The sequence below is a fragment of the Gopherus flavomarginatus genome, chromosome 3, assembly GCF_025201925.1.
Source record: "Gopherus flavomarginatus isolate rGopFla2 chromosome 3, rGopFla2.mat.asm, whole genome shotgun sequence".
Classification (NCBI taxonomy): Eukaryota; Metazoa; Chordata; order Testudines; family Testudinidae; genus Gopherus; species Gopherus flavomarginatus.
In genome coordinates this window covers 42,276,358-42,293,788 of record NC_066619.1, presented here as the reverse complement: position 1 = coordinate 42,293,788, position 17,431 = coordinate 42,276,358, and the positions used below count along the sequence as shown (strand labels likewise).

The window sequence follows — 17,431 nt, the reverse complement described above, 5'->3', positions numbered from 1 at the left end:
ATACCCAAAGGGAAGGTAGGAAGAAGCTCAGGGCACTGGCAGGATTGATACCCTTCTGACCCTGTTTACTTAATTTGAGTCCTGAGCTGGAACCCAGTGGAGTGGGCAGGCCTGGGTTCCTCTACCAACCCCTGAAGGATGGGAATGTGGAAGAAGCTCCTCAGACTCTGGAACACTAAGAATGAACTGATCCTCTTGTTGGGGCTACATGAGCGCCAGGGGCTGTGCCGCATTTGGCCAGAGAGAGGAGCCGTCAAGTTGACATGCCACCTCACAGCTAGGCTTTGGGTATGCTGCTGAGATTTCTAGGGATTAGTATTATATGAGTACTGAAGGGGACTAGTATGTACTGCATCTGGTTTTTAGCACTTTATCTCAAACAGCCCCATAGTACAATGGCATCCGCAGGGCTGCCGTGGTTTTCACTATTGCAGAAACAAGGCCATAGCGATGAACACATTTAGAAGTAGGTCTTCCCATGTGCCATTAAATTGATCAAAGCTATAACAGGTCTTTGCTGTCATGGTAAACTTGAGAGCTTAAGCCTGTGAAGCTCAAAGAAGAGGATGCTATAATATCTTTTGTAGAGTATATTAAATCTAATCAGGATTAGGAATTTATAGACTCTCCTGAAATATTAAAACAAAAAAACTAAGTTTAGGTTAAAAGTATGCCATGGAGTGCCTTACTCTTATCTCATCCCAATTTTACATTGGTGTAGCTACATTAATTTCAGTGGAGATACTCTTGTCTTATATACTTATGGGCTGTTTAATTGGGATATAGATGTGGGCCAGTAGCCCGAGCCCTGTGAGCCCAAGTCAGCTGACACAGGTCAGCCACAGATGTTTAATTGCAGTGTAGACATGCTCATAGAGTGCAATTAGACTCAGGCTCAGAAAGTCTAACAGATATACACTTATGGAATCCACCTAACATTAAGAAAAGGGACATTGACGGAACACTTGTAGCATCTAGGTATATAAATAAATTGTATAGTGATTCTGGATCACATTCTCAGGTTAAAAATTTTCACCATATTTGTGGTACAGAGAGAATTCTTCCCCTCCCCCTTAACCAAACACTGTCAAGGGTACTGTGGAAGTTTTTTCAGCTTTGTCTGGGGTACCTAAATGGGATAATTGGTTAAAAACAGAAAGCACAATATATTTACTGCAATTTCAGGGTTGTGGGATTTGGGGCACCTTTGCACCTTTGTTCTTCGAGTTGGCTTGTCAGTTTCTTCATTCTCATCTTTGTTTCTGTGCTTTCGTTTGGATTTTAATCATTGGCCCAAATCACACCTACTACTTTTGTGCTTAGAGAAGGGACCTCCATGCAGAAGTGTGGCCAGGTGCTCCCATAATATTCCTTCAGAACCTCTTTGACCTCTCTGTGTTGTCTGGCATCTGCCTGGAGAGGGTAATAGAGACGGGGATGGTCAGGGTGGAGAATCAAGAGTGAGACATATAGCTCTCCTGGCCCCATGGAAATTTTGTTGAAAATTTTAATACAACCTCAATCTGTATTATTTGTTTATTTATGTATTTATTTATTTTGCATAGCCTCCCCAGGACCTTCAGTGGTCAGAGGGGAGTCCCTGGTAGCATGATTCTATTTTTCATAACTCATGGCAGTTCTGTTCCAAATTTTCTTAATTTATAAAATACAGTGTGTCAGGTTTCTGTACTTCGATACAATTTTATAAAATGCATCAATCATCTAAGTAATTTGAAAGAAATAATAGTTCTGGAATAGAATGAAAGAGAGAAACCTAAATTATTCAGTCTTGGTAATGGTGATGTAATCTATCCCCTTTAAGTGAATGACTGCTTTCTAATCGTTCTCTTGGCTTTCTTATTACTATGTCTATTTGGACTTCATTATAATGAGGGTGCTGTCATTAGAGCAGAGGAAGCAAGCTTCTGAATATTCTTAAGGGATTTTAACTTAGATTATTTGAAATTAACATGAAAGTTCTATAATTCTCCTCGCGATTAAGGATTTTTTGGGGTGGGAGGAGAGTGCATGGAGGATGGTGGAGAAAAGTAGTTTTATAGATTAAGGCCTGGTCCTGTAAACTAATATGAATAGGCAGACCCTTATGCACACACAGAGCTCCATTGAAGTCAATAGGGCTTTGCAGGGGTCTGACCATACACATCAGCTTGCAGCATCAGGACTTAAAGATCCAGTGCTGCACCACTGAAATCAGTGGAAATTTCCCAATTTTCTGCAACAGTAGCTAGAGCAGATGCTAGACGCAATTCTTCACTGCTTATTTAAGCAAAATTCCTGTTTGATGTTTGCCTGAACAAGGACTGCAGAACCAGGTGGTAGGTGATGCTTCTGCTCTATTTAAAATATTGGTCTGTGTTCTTTCCACACCCATAATGATCAGTGCAAACAATGAAACATTTGGGTGCACAGGAAATGTAGGATCAGGCTCATCAACAGTTGCTGCGTTAAAAAAAGAAAAATTTTTACACTAACAACTGGGTTAAAGAAGAAAGGACTCTGGTTATTATCTCTGAATCCTTTGCATTTGCTGTTTTGAAGATGTATTGGGGGAAATGGTTTGAGCCCTGATCCTGCAAATGTTTGTGCATGTGAATAACTTTACACTTGTGAGTAGATCCATTTAATTCATTGGTATTACTAACAGCATAAAGTTACTCGTGTGTTTACGTGATCGATGCCTTCATTGATACTTGCCTTTTTTAATGTTCAGTGTTTTTTCTTCAGTAGTTTTGTTGAAATATTTAGAAAATATGAATACATTAGGGTTAAAAATTAAGACTATACAATGCATAATTAAGGGGTGTTTTTCTCTTATTTATCTCCAAATAAAAAGTAATGATTTTTTTAAAAAATGTTGGCATAGGGATTCTTTAAAAATTCTAACATATTCACATGTGAAATTAAAGTAAAAAAGCACCTGTACTATTTTATGCACACTAACTAACTAACTAAAAGTGAACAATTATATTTATCAAAATATAAAGCTTTCTAACAAAGGAATTCTGTCTGACTTTTGGCTTTCTTCATAATATTTGTTCCACTGCATTAAAATATTATTTTTGAACATGGGCATACTTTGAAAAAAACCCAACAGTGATTATAAAGAAGAAAACATTAGCTTTTTAAAGAATGATGACCCTCACAGAAATGTGAAATTTGTCAGACTAAACACTACTAATGCATTAAAAGAGAGACCTTTGGCTCCAGGTATTTTGTCATTCACCCCAGCTTTTATTGGCATATATAAAGACCATAGACAGTTTTTACCACACTATCTATTTCTTTGCCAAGATGGAAGAATATAGATTAAGGACCCAATCCTGCAAACACTTAAGCATATCTTTATATACTTGGGGCTTGTCTGTACTTGAAATGATACAGCAACACAGCTGCAGCACTTCAGTGTAGACACTATGTATGCCGATGGGAGGAGTTCTCCTGTCGGCTTAGGTCATCCATATCCCTGAGAGATGGTAGTTAGGTTGATGAAGGAATTCTTCTGTTGACACCAGGGTTAGGTCAGTTTAACTATGTTGCTCAGGAATATGAATTTGTCACACCCCATAGTGATGTAACTGGGGCAACTTAACTTTTTAATGTAGACCAAGCCTTGAATATTCCCACAAAAGACAGTGGAGTTCTCACATGCATAAGGTTGCACAATTGCTTAACTGTTTGTAGGATCAGTACCTAGTCCTGAAGGGTTACACAACGTTTATTTTATTGCTTTCATTTTTTGTTTTTAATTCTACAACTAGAGGTGGTTATGTTTCCAGTGAGAACAAATAGGCTTAAAACAGAAATGAAAATCAGTCTTGTGTGGCTCAGAAATTATTTAAATTTTTTTAAAGATAACATTAAATCAATTTAATTGTCTAAAATGAGTATTTTTGTTAATTAATATTAACTCATGAGAAATTATTCTGATCTCTTAATTCCCTCCTAATTATAATTTTTCACCATGGGTGTACCATTTCACTGTTTGTTTATTTGCAACCTTATCTGTTTCACACACCCAATGCTGTTAAAACTAAGAACTAAATACATTATATCATAACTGTGATTAACAGTCAACAGAGTTCCTAATTCCTTTGGTCCTTTATGTTGAACAGTTCAGGCCGTGGTACTTGCCTTGATAATGAGCCTCCCAAGCGTGACTTTCTTTATCCTGCTGTGGCCCCAGGTCAGGTGTATGATGCTGATGAACAGTGTCGCTTCCAGTATGGAGCAACATCCCGCCAATGTAAATATGGGGTAAGAAGTCTTAATCCTTATGCTGAGTGTTCTGCTTCGTCATTTGTATATATTCCTTCATGACAAAAAATTTAGTTAGATGCAATACTGAGTTACACAGTTTTCCTATAGTAATCCATGCAATACCGCCTGTGTAAATAAAGAGCAAGAAGTTTTAATCCTTATGCTGCATCTTTTGCTTGAGTCATTTGTGTATACTGTATTCCCAAATGTTTGGGTAATAATGAATGTATGCAGTGTTGTGGTAGCTGTGTCAGCCCAGGATATTACAGAGACAAGGTGGGTGAGGTTATATCTTTTATTGGACCAACTTCTATTGGTGAGAAAGACAAGCTTTCAAGCTTACACAGAGCCTGACCTGAAGAAGAGCTCTGTGTAAGCTCAAAGCTTGTCTCTCTGGATATTAATGAGTTGGATAAGTGTCTTTCAAGTAAGGCAGGCCAAATAGCTCATTAGGCTCTGTCCTGATTCCTTTGAAGTCAATTTTAAAACTCCCATTGACTTCCAGGGGAGCAGAATCAGGCCCACAATGTATCAAATCTTGAAATATGAAGTCTGTGGTGCTGACTTTAACTTTTTAATTTAAAGCTACATTTTGCAGCCATTTTCTACTTGTTTTTTTGTTTTGTTTTGGTTTTGGGTTTTTTTTGCCAGGTCTAGCTGTTTCAATTCATATTTGCTAGCATTGAGGTTCTTTCACACACTGCTCAAATCTCCTACTAAACAAAGATAATTGGTCAGGAACATAGAGTAATGAGAAACTAAATAGCCAAAAAGAATACTAAAATAGCTGCTGATAAGAATGGCAGAGTGAAAGATTGCTTCTCTCCCACCAAATTTCAATTGAATTTCCAGTAGGGATAGCAACAGCTATTTAAACACTACTATTTTAAACAGTTTATGCAATGTATTTTAAAGAAAATCTTGCAGCCCAAGATTATATCTGTTATAATGATGTTTTCATCAAATAGATTCAGTAGTTGAAGATTAAAGCTGAATAAAGCTAAAAAAGTTCATTTTGTAGTTTTCAATAGTAAACTATTGTAATGAAACAAATGTATAATATATGGAAGAAAATTAAAATATTTAGATCATTCAAATAACCAGTAATCATTGCACTTGCAGTAATCACTTCTAATAGGGCTAAAATACAGAGGGAATTTGTTTTTAATAACCCTTGGGTGATAAATCAGTATTATTCTTAGGCTAGATCTTAGGCTGATCATATAGGGCAATGGATTTAAAAATTATATGTAGCTGGCTGGCTGGGTGGATCTTCCATTCTTGATCCCCCACCAAAGCACTTTTGGCCTTTATTGTTTCTCTTTAAGTTTTTACTCCTTACCCCTTCTGGTCTGAGGGCCCTGTTTTCTCTCAGTACATCTAGGGCACACACATCCTTTTTTCTTCTTTCAAATTCCCATCACACCCATCAAAATGAGAATTTTTTCAGGCATTTAAACCATTATAGGAACCATGCCCTTTTCAAGTATACTGCATTTTATATCAAACTGGAAAGTTAATTTTGTGCGAAAACTGACCAATGCACATGTATATTAACTTTTTCATAATCTCTTTGCTAAACTATATTATTGTTGTTGATTATCATACTGTACAGTAGTATTCTGTTCTTAAACTAATATCTTTCCCTTAAATATTAAAACAAATAGACATAAGGAAGATTTATGTAATCTTTGGGTTTATGATTCCTGCTTTCTTTTTCTTATTTTTTTTTTTTGTGTATTATGTTAAGAAAGACTCCTGTGTAGCTACGAAACAGGCTGAAAACCTGGAAGAATTAAGACACTATTTAAAACAAACCAGTAATCCAAGTGTGACATCACCAATGCTGTGAACTGATGTCATCTAATGTACCACATCAGTGAGTCAATCAACAATTCTAAAAAAGTGTCTCGAGGAAAATAAATCACTTTTTAAGAGGATCTAAATACAGGATTCAGAATTGTATATATTTACACAACAGATTGTTTTTGAAGTCCCAGTACATCCTATCTGGGAAATAATGTACATTTAAAACATTATCCAGAATAACCATAATGTATCTGAAAATGCAATTATTATCATATAAATGATACACATTTCAAGTGATGACTTTGAGGAAAGAGGAATATCTTCTCTGGGAGTTCAATAACAGTTTGAGAGTGTTCAAGTGGAAAAGAGCTACTCACATGAGCAAGGGTTTGCAGGACTGAATTCTGGAACTAAATGTTAGGAAGAGCTAGGCTGAATATTTATTTATATATTTTCATTTAAAAACCAGCATACAAACAATGCTTCAGGTGTCCTGCTTAATTTAATTTTCACAGTAAATCATTGTAATAGCTTGTCCATCTTGCTCCAATAAAAGAATATATAAATATGCGCCAGTAGACATAATAAAATAAAGCTCATTCACAGTAGACATAATATCCTTCCAACAGTCAGTCCTCTCCCTGTCAAAATGCTTGTGAGAAAAGACGGGCATTATAGTGTTTCCATTAGGTTAACAAATTTGGACCTTGGTGCCCAAGAAAGGAATGAATCCTGAAGTAAAGAAAAGTTTACAGAGATCTGACAGTTGATCCCTTTCTTTAGCTTGACTGACTCCACTGATCTCAGCTGTGGCTGTATTGCATGGGAAGAGAGACTGTCAACCTCTCAGATAGAACTGCTTGGAAATTTTTTAGTGAAATAGTTTTTCATTAGAAAATGCCAGTATGTTGAAACCAAAATTTTTCACAAGAAGTTACCAGTCTTGACAAAGCTTTCATCAGGAAATATTTCTCAGAACCAGGATGGAATTTCTGGTCAAAATGAGAGAGAGATTCCCACGCCCTAGAATAGTCCACAGGTTAGGGTGCTCACTGGAGATGTGACAGACCTAGGGGCTAAAACTTCAGTGTCCAGGTGAGTGCCCTAGCCACCAGGCTATTGTAGGGTGGGTCTTTTTCAGGTTGTCCTGTTGTAGCTGTTCCACTTCATATAATTAATTAATTGGTCCAGAGAGAGTGACTCTAGAGGTCAGTGGTTCAGGCACTTAGTTAGGCTATGAGAGACTCAGGTTTGTGTCCCTGCTCTGCTATTTTCCTGCATCCCAGGACAGAGCCTTAACCACTAGGCTACTGAGTCAGTCTTTCTCACTCTCTTAGTGTCTCCTGTTGAAACTGTTCCACTTTGTATAAATAATTAAATATTCATGAGGTCAGCGAGAGCGAGACACACTGACTATAGCCAATGGTTAGGCCACTCACTTAGGATGTTTGAGATTGATGTTCAGATCCCTGCTCCAATGACTATTTAACTATTTATTCTCAATGGAACAGTTCCAATAAAAGAGACTGTGGGAGACATACCCTGGAGTATCCAAAAGTCTGGTAAATAGGGTGCTGATGTTCAAGTCCCTGGCACAAATCAGGTAGAGCAAGGACTTGAACGTGGATCTCCCATAAGTCAGGTGAGTGCTCCAAGCACTGTTCTATTGGGTGTTCCAGGACAGGAAACTCTTTAGTTTTTTATGAAAAACTTCAAAATTTCTCAAGTTGGAATGGGAAAATTTTATGCTTTATAGGTAAGGCCCTGTTTAAATTGTGGGATGTCTGTACAAAAATTGCAGCTGAGTTGTGGACAAGCCATGGAAAATCACGGAAAAGTAATAATGGACCTTATTATTTGCAGTAATAAGATCTATTGTTACCTTTTCACCATTTTCCACTGTTGGCCACCCAAGGCTGAGAGCAGGGTCTCCCGCTGTCAGCCACTCAGGCCTCCCACTGTCAAAATTGCAGTGGAAGCCTAATATTGTGGGATATGCAATTTCCACAATATTGCAAATTAAGTAGTGTTATTTATAGGTGTAATCTATCCTGGACATGTATTGACAGACACTGCAATATTAAAACCTGTGGGAAAGATTATGCTATCATTTACACCTATACAAATTCCATTGTCTGAAAAAGCTAAAAAAAAATGTCTTCAGTAAACCTGCATAAATGAAAGCAGAATTTGTTCATTGTTAATTGAATACACTCATACCACTTGGGGCTGTGACCTCCTCAGCAATCAAAATCTTAGACCAGGGGTCAGCAACCTTTCAGAAGTGATGTGCTGAGTCTTCATTTATTCACTCTAATTTAAGGTTTTGCGTGCCAGTCATACATTTTAACGTTTTTAGAAGGTCTCTTACTACAAGTCTATAATATATAACTAAACTATTGTTGTATGTTAAGTAAATAAGGTTTTTAAAATGCTTAAGAAGCTTCATTTAAAATTAAATTAAAATGCAAAGCCCCTTGGACCGGTGGCCAGGATCCAGGCAGTGAGAGTGCCACTGAAAATCAGCTTGTGTGCCGCCTTTGGCACCTGTGCCATAGGTTGCCTACACCTGCCTTAAAGGCACCGTCCCTTCTTGTGTGCAGTGCAGAGAAATTTTCTGGGGTATTGTGGCACTGTAGTTCCCTGGCATCCATGTGGAACATGGATACTGCTACACCTTTTAAGTTGATGTAGTGTGCATTCCTTTCTGTGGCAGCCAACCATGGCCCTAAACTTCCCCATTCTCTTTGAGTGCTAGTGCCACTGGTGATCCTTGAGCAAATGCACTGGGAACATTTGTCACTGGCCTCTGGATAAGGACAATAAAGGAGGGAAGGCTCCTTGCCCTGTCTCCCCAGAACTCTGAGCACCTGCACAATGACTAGTCAAAGTCTGGCTCTGGGTTAATTCAGGAAGGAATCTCAACTTTGACTTTGAATTTTCTTGTTTTATTAGTTTAAATAATACTTGAAATATGCATGACTTTAACTATGGTTTTTGTGGTTTAAAATAATGCATAGCTTTATTACTGGTTTGCATCAATTCATAAAACTGGGTCACAGATTCTTAGGGCAATGGCTAAAACCTCAGACATTTTTATAGAGGTTAACATTTTATGCATAAGATTGACTTTGTTGTGGTGCATTTTACTATCTGTGAAGATGTTGACTGCTAATGTGGACTTACGGATAATGGTTAGCCATTCTTTTAGTACACTGACTGCCTCCTTTGCTGCTGCACCTTTAATGGAATACAGATACATAAGGTGCCAAACTTTGTTTCACATGCAAATACCTGCTTCTACTGGGGGAGCCATCTATGCACATCTAAGAATAGAATTTTGCCCATACATCAAGTAATATACTTTAGCAGGGACTGATATTTCTCTTGTTGGTTATGGTCTGATGTGTGTACTCAAGCTCTCCAGTCAAATTGTCAGCTAAGATACCAGGAAACTCAAATGTGACGGTTCTTATTTGCATTTTGTTTGTTCATATCTGAGTTAGGACTGCCAACTTTCTAACTGCACAGAACTGAACACCCTCGCTCTGCCTCCTGCCCCTTCTCCAAGGCCTGCCCCATGCTCACTCCATTCCCCCCCCCCCATTGCTTGCTCTCCCCCACCCTCATTCAGTCACTCTTTTTCACCAGGCTGAGGCAGGGGTTTGGGGTGCAGGAGGGTGTGAAGTCTCTGGCTGGGGGGTGCAGGCTCCGGAGTGAGGCCAGAAATGAGAGGTTCAGGGTGTGGGAGGGAGCTCTGGGATGGGGTAGGGGGTTGGGATGTGGGCTCTGGGGTGGGACTAGGGATGAGGGTTTTGGGGTGCAGTAGGGGGCTCTGGGCTGGGGTGGAGCTGAGGGGTTTGGAGTGTGGGAGGGGGCTTTGGGATGAGACAGGGAGTTTGGGAGGAGGTGTGGGCTTGGTCTTGGGGTGTGGGTTCTAGGGTGGGGCCAAAAATGAGGGGTTCAGGATGCGGAAGGGGGCTCTGAGCTGGGGCAGGGGGTTGGGGTGCGGGCTCCGGGAGGGTGTTTGGGTACAGAAGGTGGCTCCAGGCTGAAGTCAAGGGATTCAGAGTGCAGGAGAGGGCTCCAACTGGACTTTTAATTACCTGGTCAGCAGTGCTGACCAGAGTCGCCAGGGTCACTTTTTGACCAGACATTCCGGTCAAAAACTGGATACCTGGCAACCCTAATCTGAGTGCAAATGAAGTTCAAGTCATGCAAGCTGCAACAGGAGGCACTCAAATTGCCCCAGAATGGGTAGCCTCAGCACACATTCTCACACTAAGGAGTGCTCCTCTGCTTTCAATAGCCTACCTAAGATCCCATGGGCACACACGCATCACATTGCACTGGAGAACACTCATGTTTCCTACCAAACAGATTTCCCAGAAGTGGCTGGACTAGCTGTGCCTCTGCTGTTCTTGGAAAGCCTGTTATGAGGCAGGGGGAGTGCCCATGAACCTGATTGCCATCAATGGAAAGTTACTGAAAATTTTAATGCAGCAATCAAGTGGCACGGATATTCATACCTTCACTGCTGCACCCTCCCTGAGAACCCAATTCTCTGCCTTCTACTGCCCAGGTTCATACTTCTGTTTCCTTCCTTGAGTAGATTGCAGTGCCAGGGAAAGCTCAGGACTATGTGTGGCTTGTTTAAATTTTAAGAATAGAGCTTAAAGCCTCTTGCAGCTGGTCTCAGCATACGCTGTCAGAATATCTTAACTTAAAAGAAAATGGCCAGTTAATTTTCATACTTTTCAAATCCAGAAAAAAATAACGGAGAAGACTGAATGGGCAGCAATTATTTCCAGTTCTACAGTACTTCTTTCAATGGAAAATAAAACTGCAAAAGGATTGAAGTTATGGTAGATGTTGTAATGAGGTGCTCTAGTTTTAAATATTACGGGGACATCAAAGTAATGGATTGTCACACTTGTATTTTGACATACTAATGCATGTTTTATATAGAAAGAAATAATCAGTGCTGCAGAAGTAGCATGACCTACCACTTGCGGTGAATGTGTTGTTCCTTGTTGTACACAAGTAACCTACTCCAGCCAAGTAATGTTGATGAGATATGCTGTTAGCCTGACTTGGGGCCTTTGTGATGACGGAAATAAATGTGAGGAAGTGAGAGCAGATTCTGAGAGATGCTTTTCCAAAAAGAAAAAAGAGAAATCATCTGGGGGTCTTCACCTGAATAACTGACTGTTTCCACTTTTTCTTCATTCCCTCAACTACTGATATTATCATATATAATGTGAATTATGTTTTCATAAATTCCTATCTAGTCCCTCCTAACTCACTGTATTGTGACCTTCTTCTTCCACTTGATTCGCATCACGCTGAATTCACATTGTATTTGAATGTTTGTGTTTGTCAGAAGAGCCTAAATAATTTAGCTGGACACTGATTATTACCTTTTTGTATCTAGTTCATAAATGTGTGCTAAAACTTTTTGTAGGCTGAGAGAGGATCTGAGCTTTTAACATTATACTTTATCATTATAGGCTTTCTAATTTCTATTATTCTTTAAGGTGAGAGTATCTTGGCTATCAAGTGCAAAATCTGTTATCACAAAGGGTCCAATCATGCAGGTCTTTCTAATTCAAAATTATTGAAGTCTGTGGGAGTTTTACCTGAGAAGTACTTTCATGATCATTCCCCTAAGTAAAAAACAGTTTGAACTACTGCTTTGTTCTTGAACTGTACTTGCATCTTTTTTTAAGATTAGCATAGGTTCTATTAAGCACGACCGTAGACTTTGCTCTTTCTAATACCCCAGGCGTTTTTCATCCTTTTCCTTACAAACTCCCACAAAGGCGACATCAACCACCATCCTGACTCAACTCCCACTTTCCCCACCAAAGCACTCTTGTGTTCATCTCTCCCTACCTTGAAAGATGTACACCAGAGCACATAGAAATTAAATATAGGCGTACCACTAAGGCACGTAGGCTCTGTACTTCAATTTTAAATGGAAGAAGGAGAGCCAGTGGCCAAATGGAGGTCACAGGAGGACGGTAGATGACAAGGTGGATTAGGAGACATAAATGACAGTTCAGAGGCTGGAAGGTGATAGGGACAGAGATAGGAAAAGCTGTGTGGGTCTGAAAGAAAAGGTGTTTGTTTCATGCTGATTTACTGAGTGGGACTGCTGTAGTTCTGGAAAGGTTCAGATAAGCACCCAATACTTAGTCAAATAAGATGGTAACATAATATGCATAAATCCTCTAAGTTTAAGAATGACACTTCACATTCCTTCAGCATGTTTTGATTCATAACATGCTGCACCGCTTAATGAGCATTTATGGAAATGGAGCATTAAAAAAATTAACTTTTGGGTGCTTATCTGAACTGAGCAAAACCTCTGAACTGTCTGAGGTTCACCCATGATTCGTAATCACCCTCATAATTCTAAACATGTTACAAATAATATTTTTGTTGTGAGGGTGGAAATAAACCGGGCAGAAATTTTTGCACATCTCAATTATGTCAGAATTCAAGAAAATTATTTTAATGCTCTATTTTAACAAATGCTCATCAAAGGGTGCAGCATATTATGGATCAATTCATTCTGAAAGAATGTAAAGTCCCAATTTCTAAGATTTTAAAATTTTATTAAAGAAAATCAAATCTCAGTTCATGTTTCTAGTCAATGTGCTTCCCATCTTATTTTTCTTAATATTTTGGGTTTGAAAAAAGCCAAATTCTTTAATGAATTTAATTTGAAGCTTTCATTCAAGTCTAGATTTTGGAAACAGCACAGCAAGGTGATCTTTCTCATGTTACTGAGTTTTCATTGTGCTGTATTGTTATTATCATTTTATCATTATTAATATTAATATGTAGGATGCTTATCTGTTACATAATTTAAAAATGACTGCATGACACACAGAAAGAGGCTCCATCATTTATAGCATGTAGGCAAAAGGAAGATAATTTGATTTGCTGTTTTTTTTCTCTAGATGGGTTCAGCTTTGTTTAATTTACTGCAAATACAACCATCCGAATTCCAAACTGAAGTCATGGAGCCCTAAGATACACCGTTACAGGTTGTCATCTATCTTGTCTTAATCTTATGCAAGGCCTCAGCTTCAGTTAATGTTTCCTGGATTTTAAAACACTTTCCAAAATCCAGTCACTGACTTTGAGCTCATTGATTAGCTTTCAGATTGTTTTCTTCTTTTACCATGATACTTTTTGTACAACAGGATTAAGATCTGTTTGAAGTTGGGGAAAGGATATACTATCCTCATTTGATGTCCAAAAAGGAGTGGGGCTATCAGGTCACCTTATGTAGATTTGTTTTGTTTTGTTTTGTGTGATAAAACATCAGTATCCTTTTTAATAGTGGCTCTGGCCCTGACCTTTCCAGGGCAGTGCTTTCCAGTGGTTTTGAGACTGGCTTATTAGAAACAGCTGTTTAGAGATGTTACTGATAGGGTAATGATAATAAGGAGAGTGTCTCAAATTCGTAATCAAGGAGTAAAATTAGTGCTGGGTTTGGGACTGTCCTGGAGGGCAGAAAGCTTTGTGCACCATAATAATTCTTTTTAAGCCTTTCTTTCTAATTTTTCCAAAATTAGTTGAAAATAAAGAATACACTGAGTCAGATTTATCCCTGGTTTAACCCCAGATTTATTTCATTCATTAGAGTTACGTTACAGATATCTGTGTTTCACCTTTTGGTCTTTTAAATTAGCGTATTGGGGAAAACAAACTTTTTAATATTTGTTATAATATGTAAAAGAATCTACAGAAATATGGTTTTTATTTCTTCTTAAATTCTCTACATAGAAAGATAAATTGTGCTGTTGTGGTGAGTAAAACCTTAGTATTTTCCATGATTTTCCACAAATAAAAATATTATATACATGTGAAGTATACGATATCATAATTTTTTAAAGTAGAACTCCCTTCTTATACTGCTTATAGTAAGGAAAAGCCCTTGATAGTTTTACTTAATTCTTTATTTCATTCCTTATGTACCAATCCTGCAGATTTTACTGAGGCAAACTCCCACTGAAGCTAATTCTGAGTAAAGACTGGGTTCATAATATTACTTAGCTCTTATACAGCACTTTTCATTAGTTTAGGGGTGGCCAACCTGAGCCTGAGAAGGAGCCAGAATTTACCAATGTACATTGCTGAAGAGCCATAGTAATACATCAGCAGCCCCCGTCAGCTCTCCCTACTCACCGCTCCCAGCACCTCCCACCCACCAGCAGCCCCGCTGATCAGTGCCTCCCTCTCCCTCCCCGCACCTCCTGCTCAGTTGTTTTGTGGCATGCGGGAGGCTCTGAGGGGGAGCAGGAGAAGCGATGGCACGGCATGCTACGGGGAGGGGGCGGGAAGGGGTGGAGCGGGGGCAGGACCTGTGGCAGAGCCAGTGGTTGAACAGTGAGCACCCCCCGGCACAATGGAAAGTTGGCGCCTATAGCTCCAGCCCCAGAGTCGATGCCTGTACAAGGAGCCGCATATTAACTTCTGAAGAGTTGCATATGGCTTAGGAGCCACAGGTTGGCCACCCCTGCATTAGTAGATCACAAAGTGCTTTACAAAAGAGGTAAGCATTATTATCCCCATTTTACAAATAGGGAAACAGAAGTGAAAGGGCTTGCACAAGATCACCCAGTGGCTGAGCTGTGACTGGAACTCAGGTCTCCTGCAGCAAAGAATCCTGTGGCACCTTATAGACTAACAGATGTTTTGGAGCATGAGCTTTTGTGGGTGAATACCCACTTCCCTGCGTCTCCTACCAAGTTATTTATTTGTAGTTACACACTATAGGGTAAGATTTATCTGTATGCTACAGTAACTTATGCTGCTCGGATGCCACAAAGTAGCCAGGATGCAGCAAAAATCTGTCCCATAGTTGTCAAGAAATGTTTAACATTTAATAACTTTTCACTTTGATACTGCTACTCTGACATTGGATGGATGGATGAAATGTTTGTTCTAATAATCATTTTTCCCTTAATAGTAAAGTACAAATACTGTAGATATAAATCTCAACTGAGGGAGACTATAGATGTTGATATTTCAACTTAAAGTTAGACACTAGAAAACTATTGGCTATGCTGAAATTCATCTTACTAGTAGCTAGGCTGTTAGGTAGCCTAGAGATATGATAAGCATGAATCTGAATTCAGATGACCCTGGAATTTAAAGGTGTTTAAAATCCAAACCAAGATCCAAATATGATTTTTGCAAATGACTTCTGTCTTTATGAGTGGAATCAAAACTCTGTATCCAGAAGCAAAAAAATGTTGAACTGTTTAATCTTCTTCACAATCTGAGCCCATGGTTTGAGCATTGACCTGCTAAACCCAGGGTTGTGAGTTCAATCCTTGAGGGGGCCATTTAGAGAACGGGGGTAAAAATCTGTCTGGGGATTGGTCCTGCTTTGAGCAGGGAGTTGGACTAGATGACCTCCTGAGGTCCCTTCCAACCCTGATATTCTATAAATCTAAACATTAAAGTTGCTTAGGTGCAAACATAAGTAGTGAGGTTACATGCAGGATGATCACAAATGAGGTGAGATCTCTTTGGCATTTGCATCAATATGAAAAGATGCCTAAGCCACATGTTATGGCACATGAGCCAAAAGATAATGAAATGGGACATGAGATCCCCATACCTTATCTGAAAGCTGAAACAAAAATATTTCAGCTGTTCGGTTTGGAATCCTTTCTAAAATGGATTGGAGTCAGGAGTCCTGGGTAAAGGCATATGTTTAGGGTTTGGTACAAATTTTGAAACAGAGTTTAATCAAAGTAAAATTAATAAATCCATTAAATAGATTTTTCAAGATGGTACTTTTTTTGGCTTGTCTTCTTTGCTTTCCCTCCTCTCCAAGATCTTTTAAGCAATATAAGCATCTGACAGTGTGTTTCTTTATATATGAGACTGTTGCCACTTGAGCAGTCCAGGTGCAGCAGAGGCAGGAGTCTTTCTCAATATGAGATTATCCTAAATAAGTGTTTTCAACACTTCAGTGGAGGGAAAATCCCAAATTTGAAAATGAAGGCAGTTTTCCCATCAGTCATCATAAAAAATCCAGGATTGCTTTTGCACATGGCAACATCTCTCCTAAAAGGAGTCACTGAAATATTTAGTAATCTGATTTTCTGAGTAATCTCATCAACTTCAACAGAACTCCAAAGATCAATAGAAAATTGTCCTTCAACTGGTTTAAAATTAAAGTGGGTGCACACAGAGTGTAGACCATATAGTTAAAAATGGGACAAAGGCTCTAGAAAGTAACAAAGCCCTGATCGCTTAGTACTTATTCCCCAGCCAGCTAGGACAATTCTGTTGCAATGTATTTTAGAAAATCATTCCTTTAATATTCCCTATTTATACCAACAGTGAAGCTAAATACAACAGGAGCCCAATCCTGCAAACATTCTCTGTGCACATCTCTCACTAATTTTAATTACTTCAGTGGAAATTTTGCATACAGGATGGCCTGCAAGATTGTATTATATGTTACTAATATTTACTGGAAGCGAATAGTACAGGACCATTAGTAGAGCTACCAATAAATAAATATGTACAGTAATATTTCTGTATGTAGTATAATAGAAGAAAACTGAATCTTGTAGCAAAGTTTAATAGTTTTTACAAGCAAGGTGCATATAAGATGCAGCCTTAATGTAGATGTGGAAGACAGAGAACCTAATTAGAAAAGTACACTGTATTTGTAAAAATATCATTATAAAATGTGAAAGGTAAGATAAAAGTGCTTCAGAATGGAATTTTTCACTTTTAAATCTAAAGTTTTGTGAAAGAGGGAACATAATGAGGCCTGATAGTCATTTCTTCAAAGAAACAGTGAATTTTGAGGGGAGAGTTGACCAATATGTTTGACTTATTGGCACTGCCTTTTCCTTTAATTCTTTATATATGTGTTTGTCTGCATGTGAAATACTATTAGCATATTATGTTAAACCATCATTAAAAGAGCTATAATAGAAAAGAAAATTGCATTGGATCATTAAAAACATCTCTCTATTTATCTTTGCATTTTAAATTTAACACATTTATTTCTTTGTGTTTAACAATAAAAAGCCCCACCTATTAATAAAGTCTAGACACCCTGACAATAAGTTGATTCCCATTCATATAAAGTTATCACCTCCCAGCGTAACACAAAAATTACTTTACAAGCCGATGAATACAAAAGCAAAATATGCTCCATTCCACTGCACATTAAGAACATGATCCAAAAGCCACTGATGTGAAAAGAAAGACTTTTAGAGACTTCAGAGGTGTTTGGTTCAGGTCCCAAAACCCCAAGCCTTTCTCAGAAACCCCATAAATGGATGGCTTTTGCCGT

At 38.5% G+C, this 17,431-nt stretch overlaps 1 protein-coding gene across 1 annotated transcript in view; it reads left to right on the top strand.

Annotated features, from left to right (window-relative positions):
* ADAMTS6 (ADAM metallopeptidase with thrombospondin type 1 motif 6) overlaps positions 1-17,431 on the top strand; it is a 324,965-nt gene that overhangs the window by 188,367 nt on the left and 119,167 nt on the right. Inside the window, exon 11 of the mRNA XM_050947192.1 lies at positions 4,134-4,275. Coding sequence (XP_050803149.1) covers positions 4,134-4,275 — 142 coding nt within the window. The remainder of the gene's footprint in view (positions 1-4,133; positions 4,276-17,431) is intronic.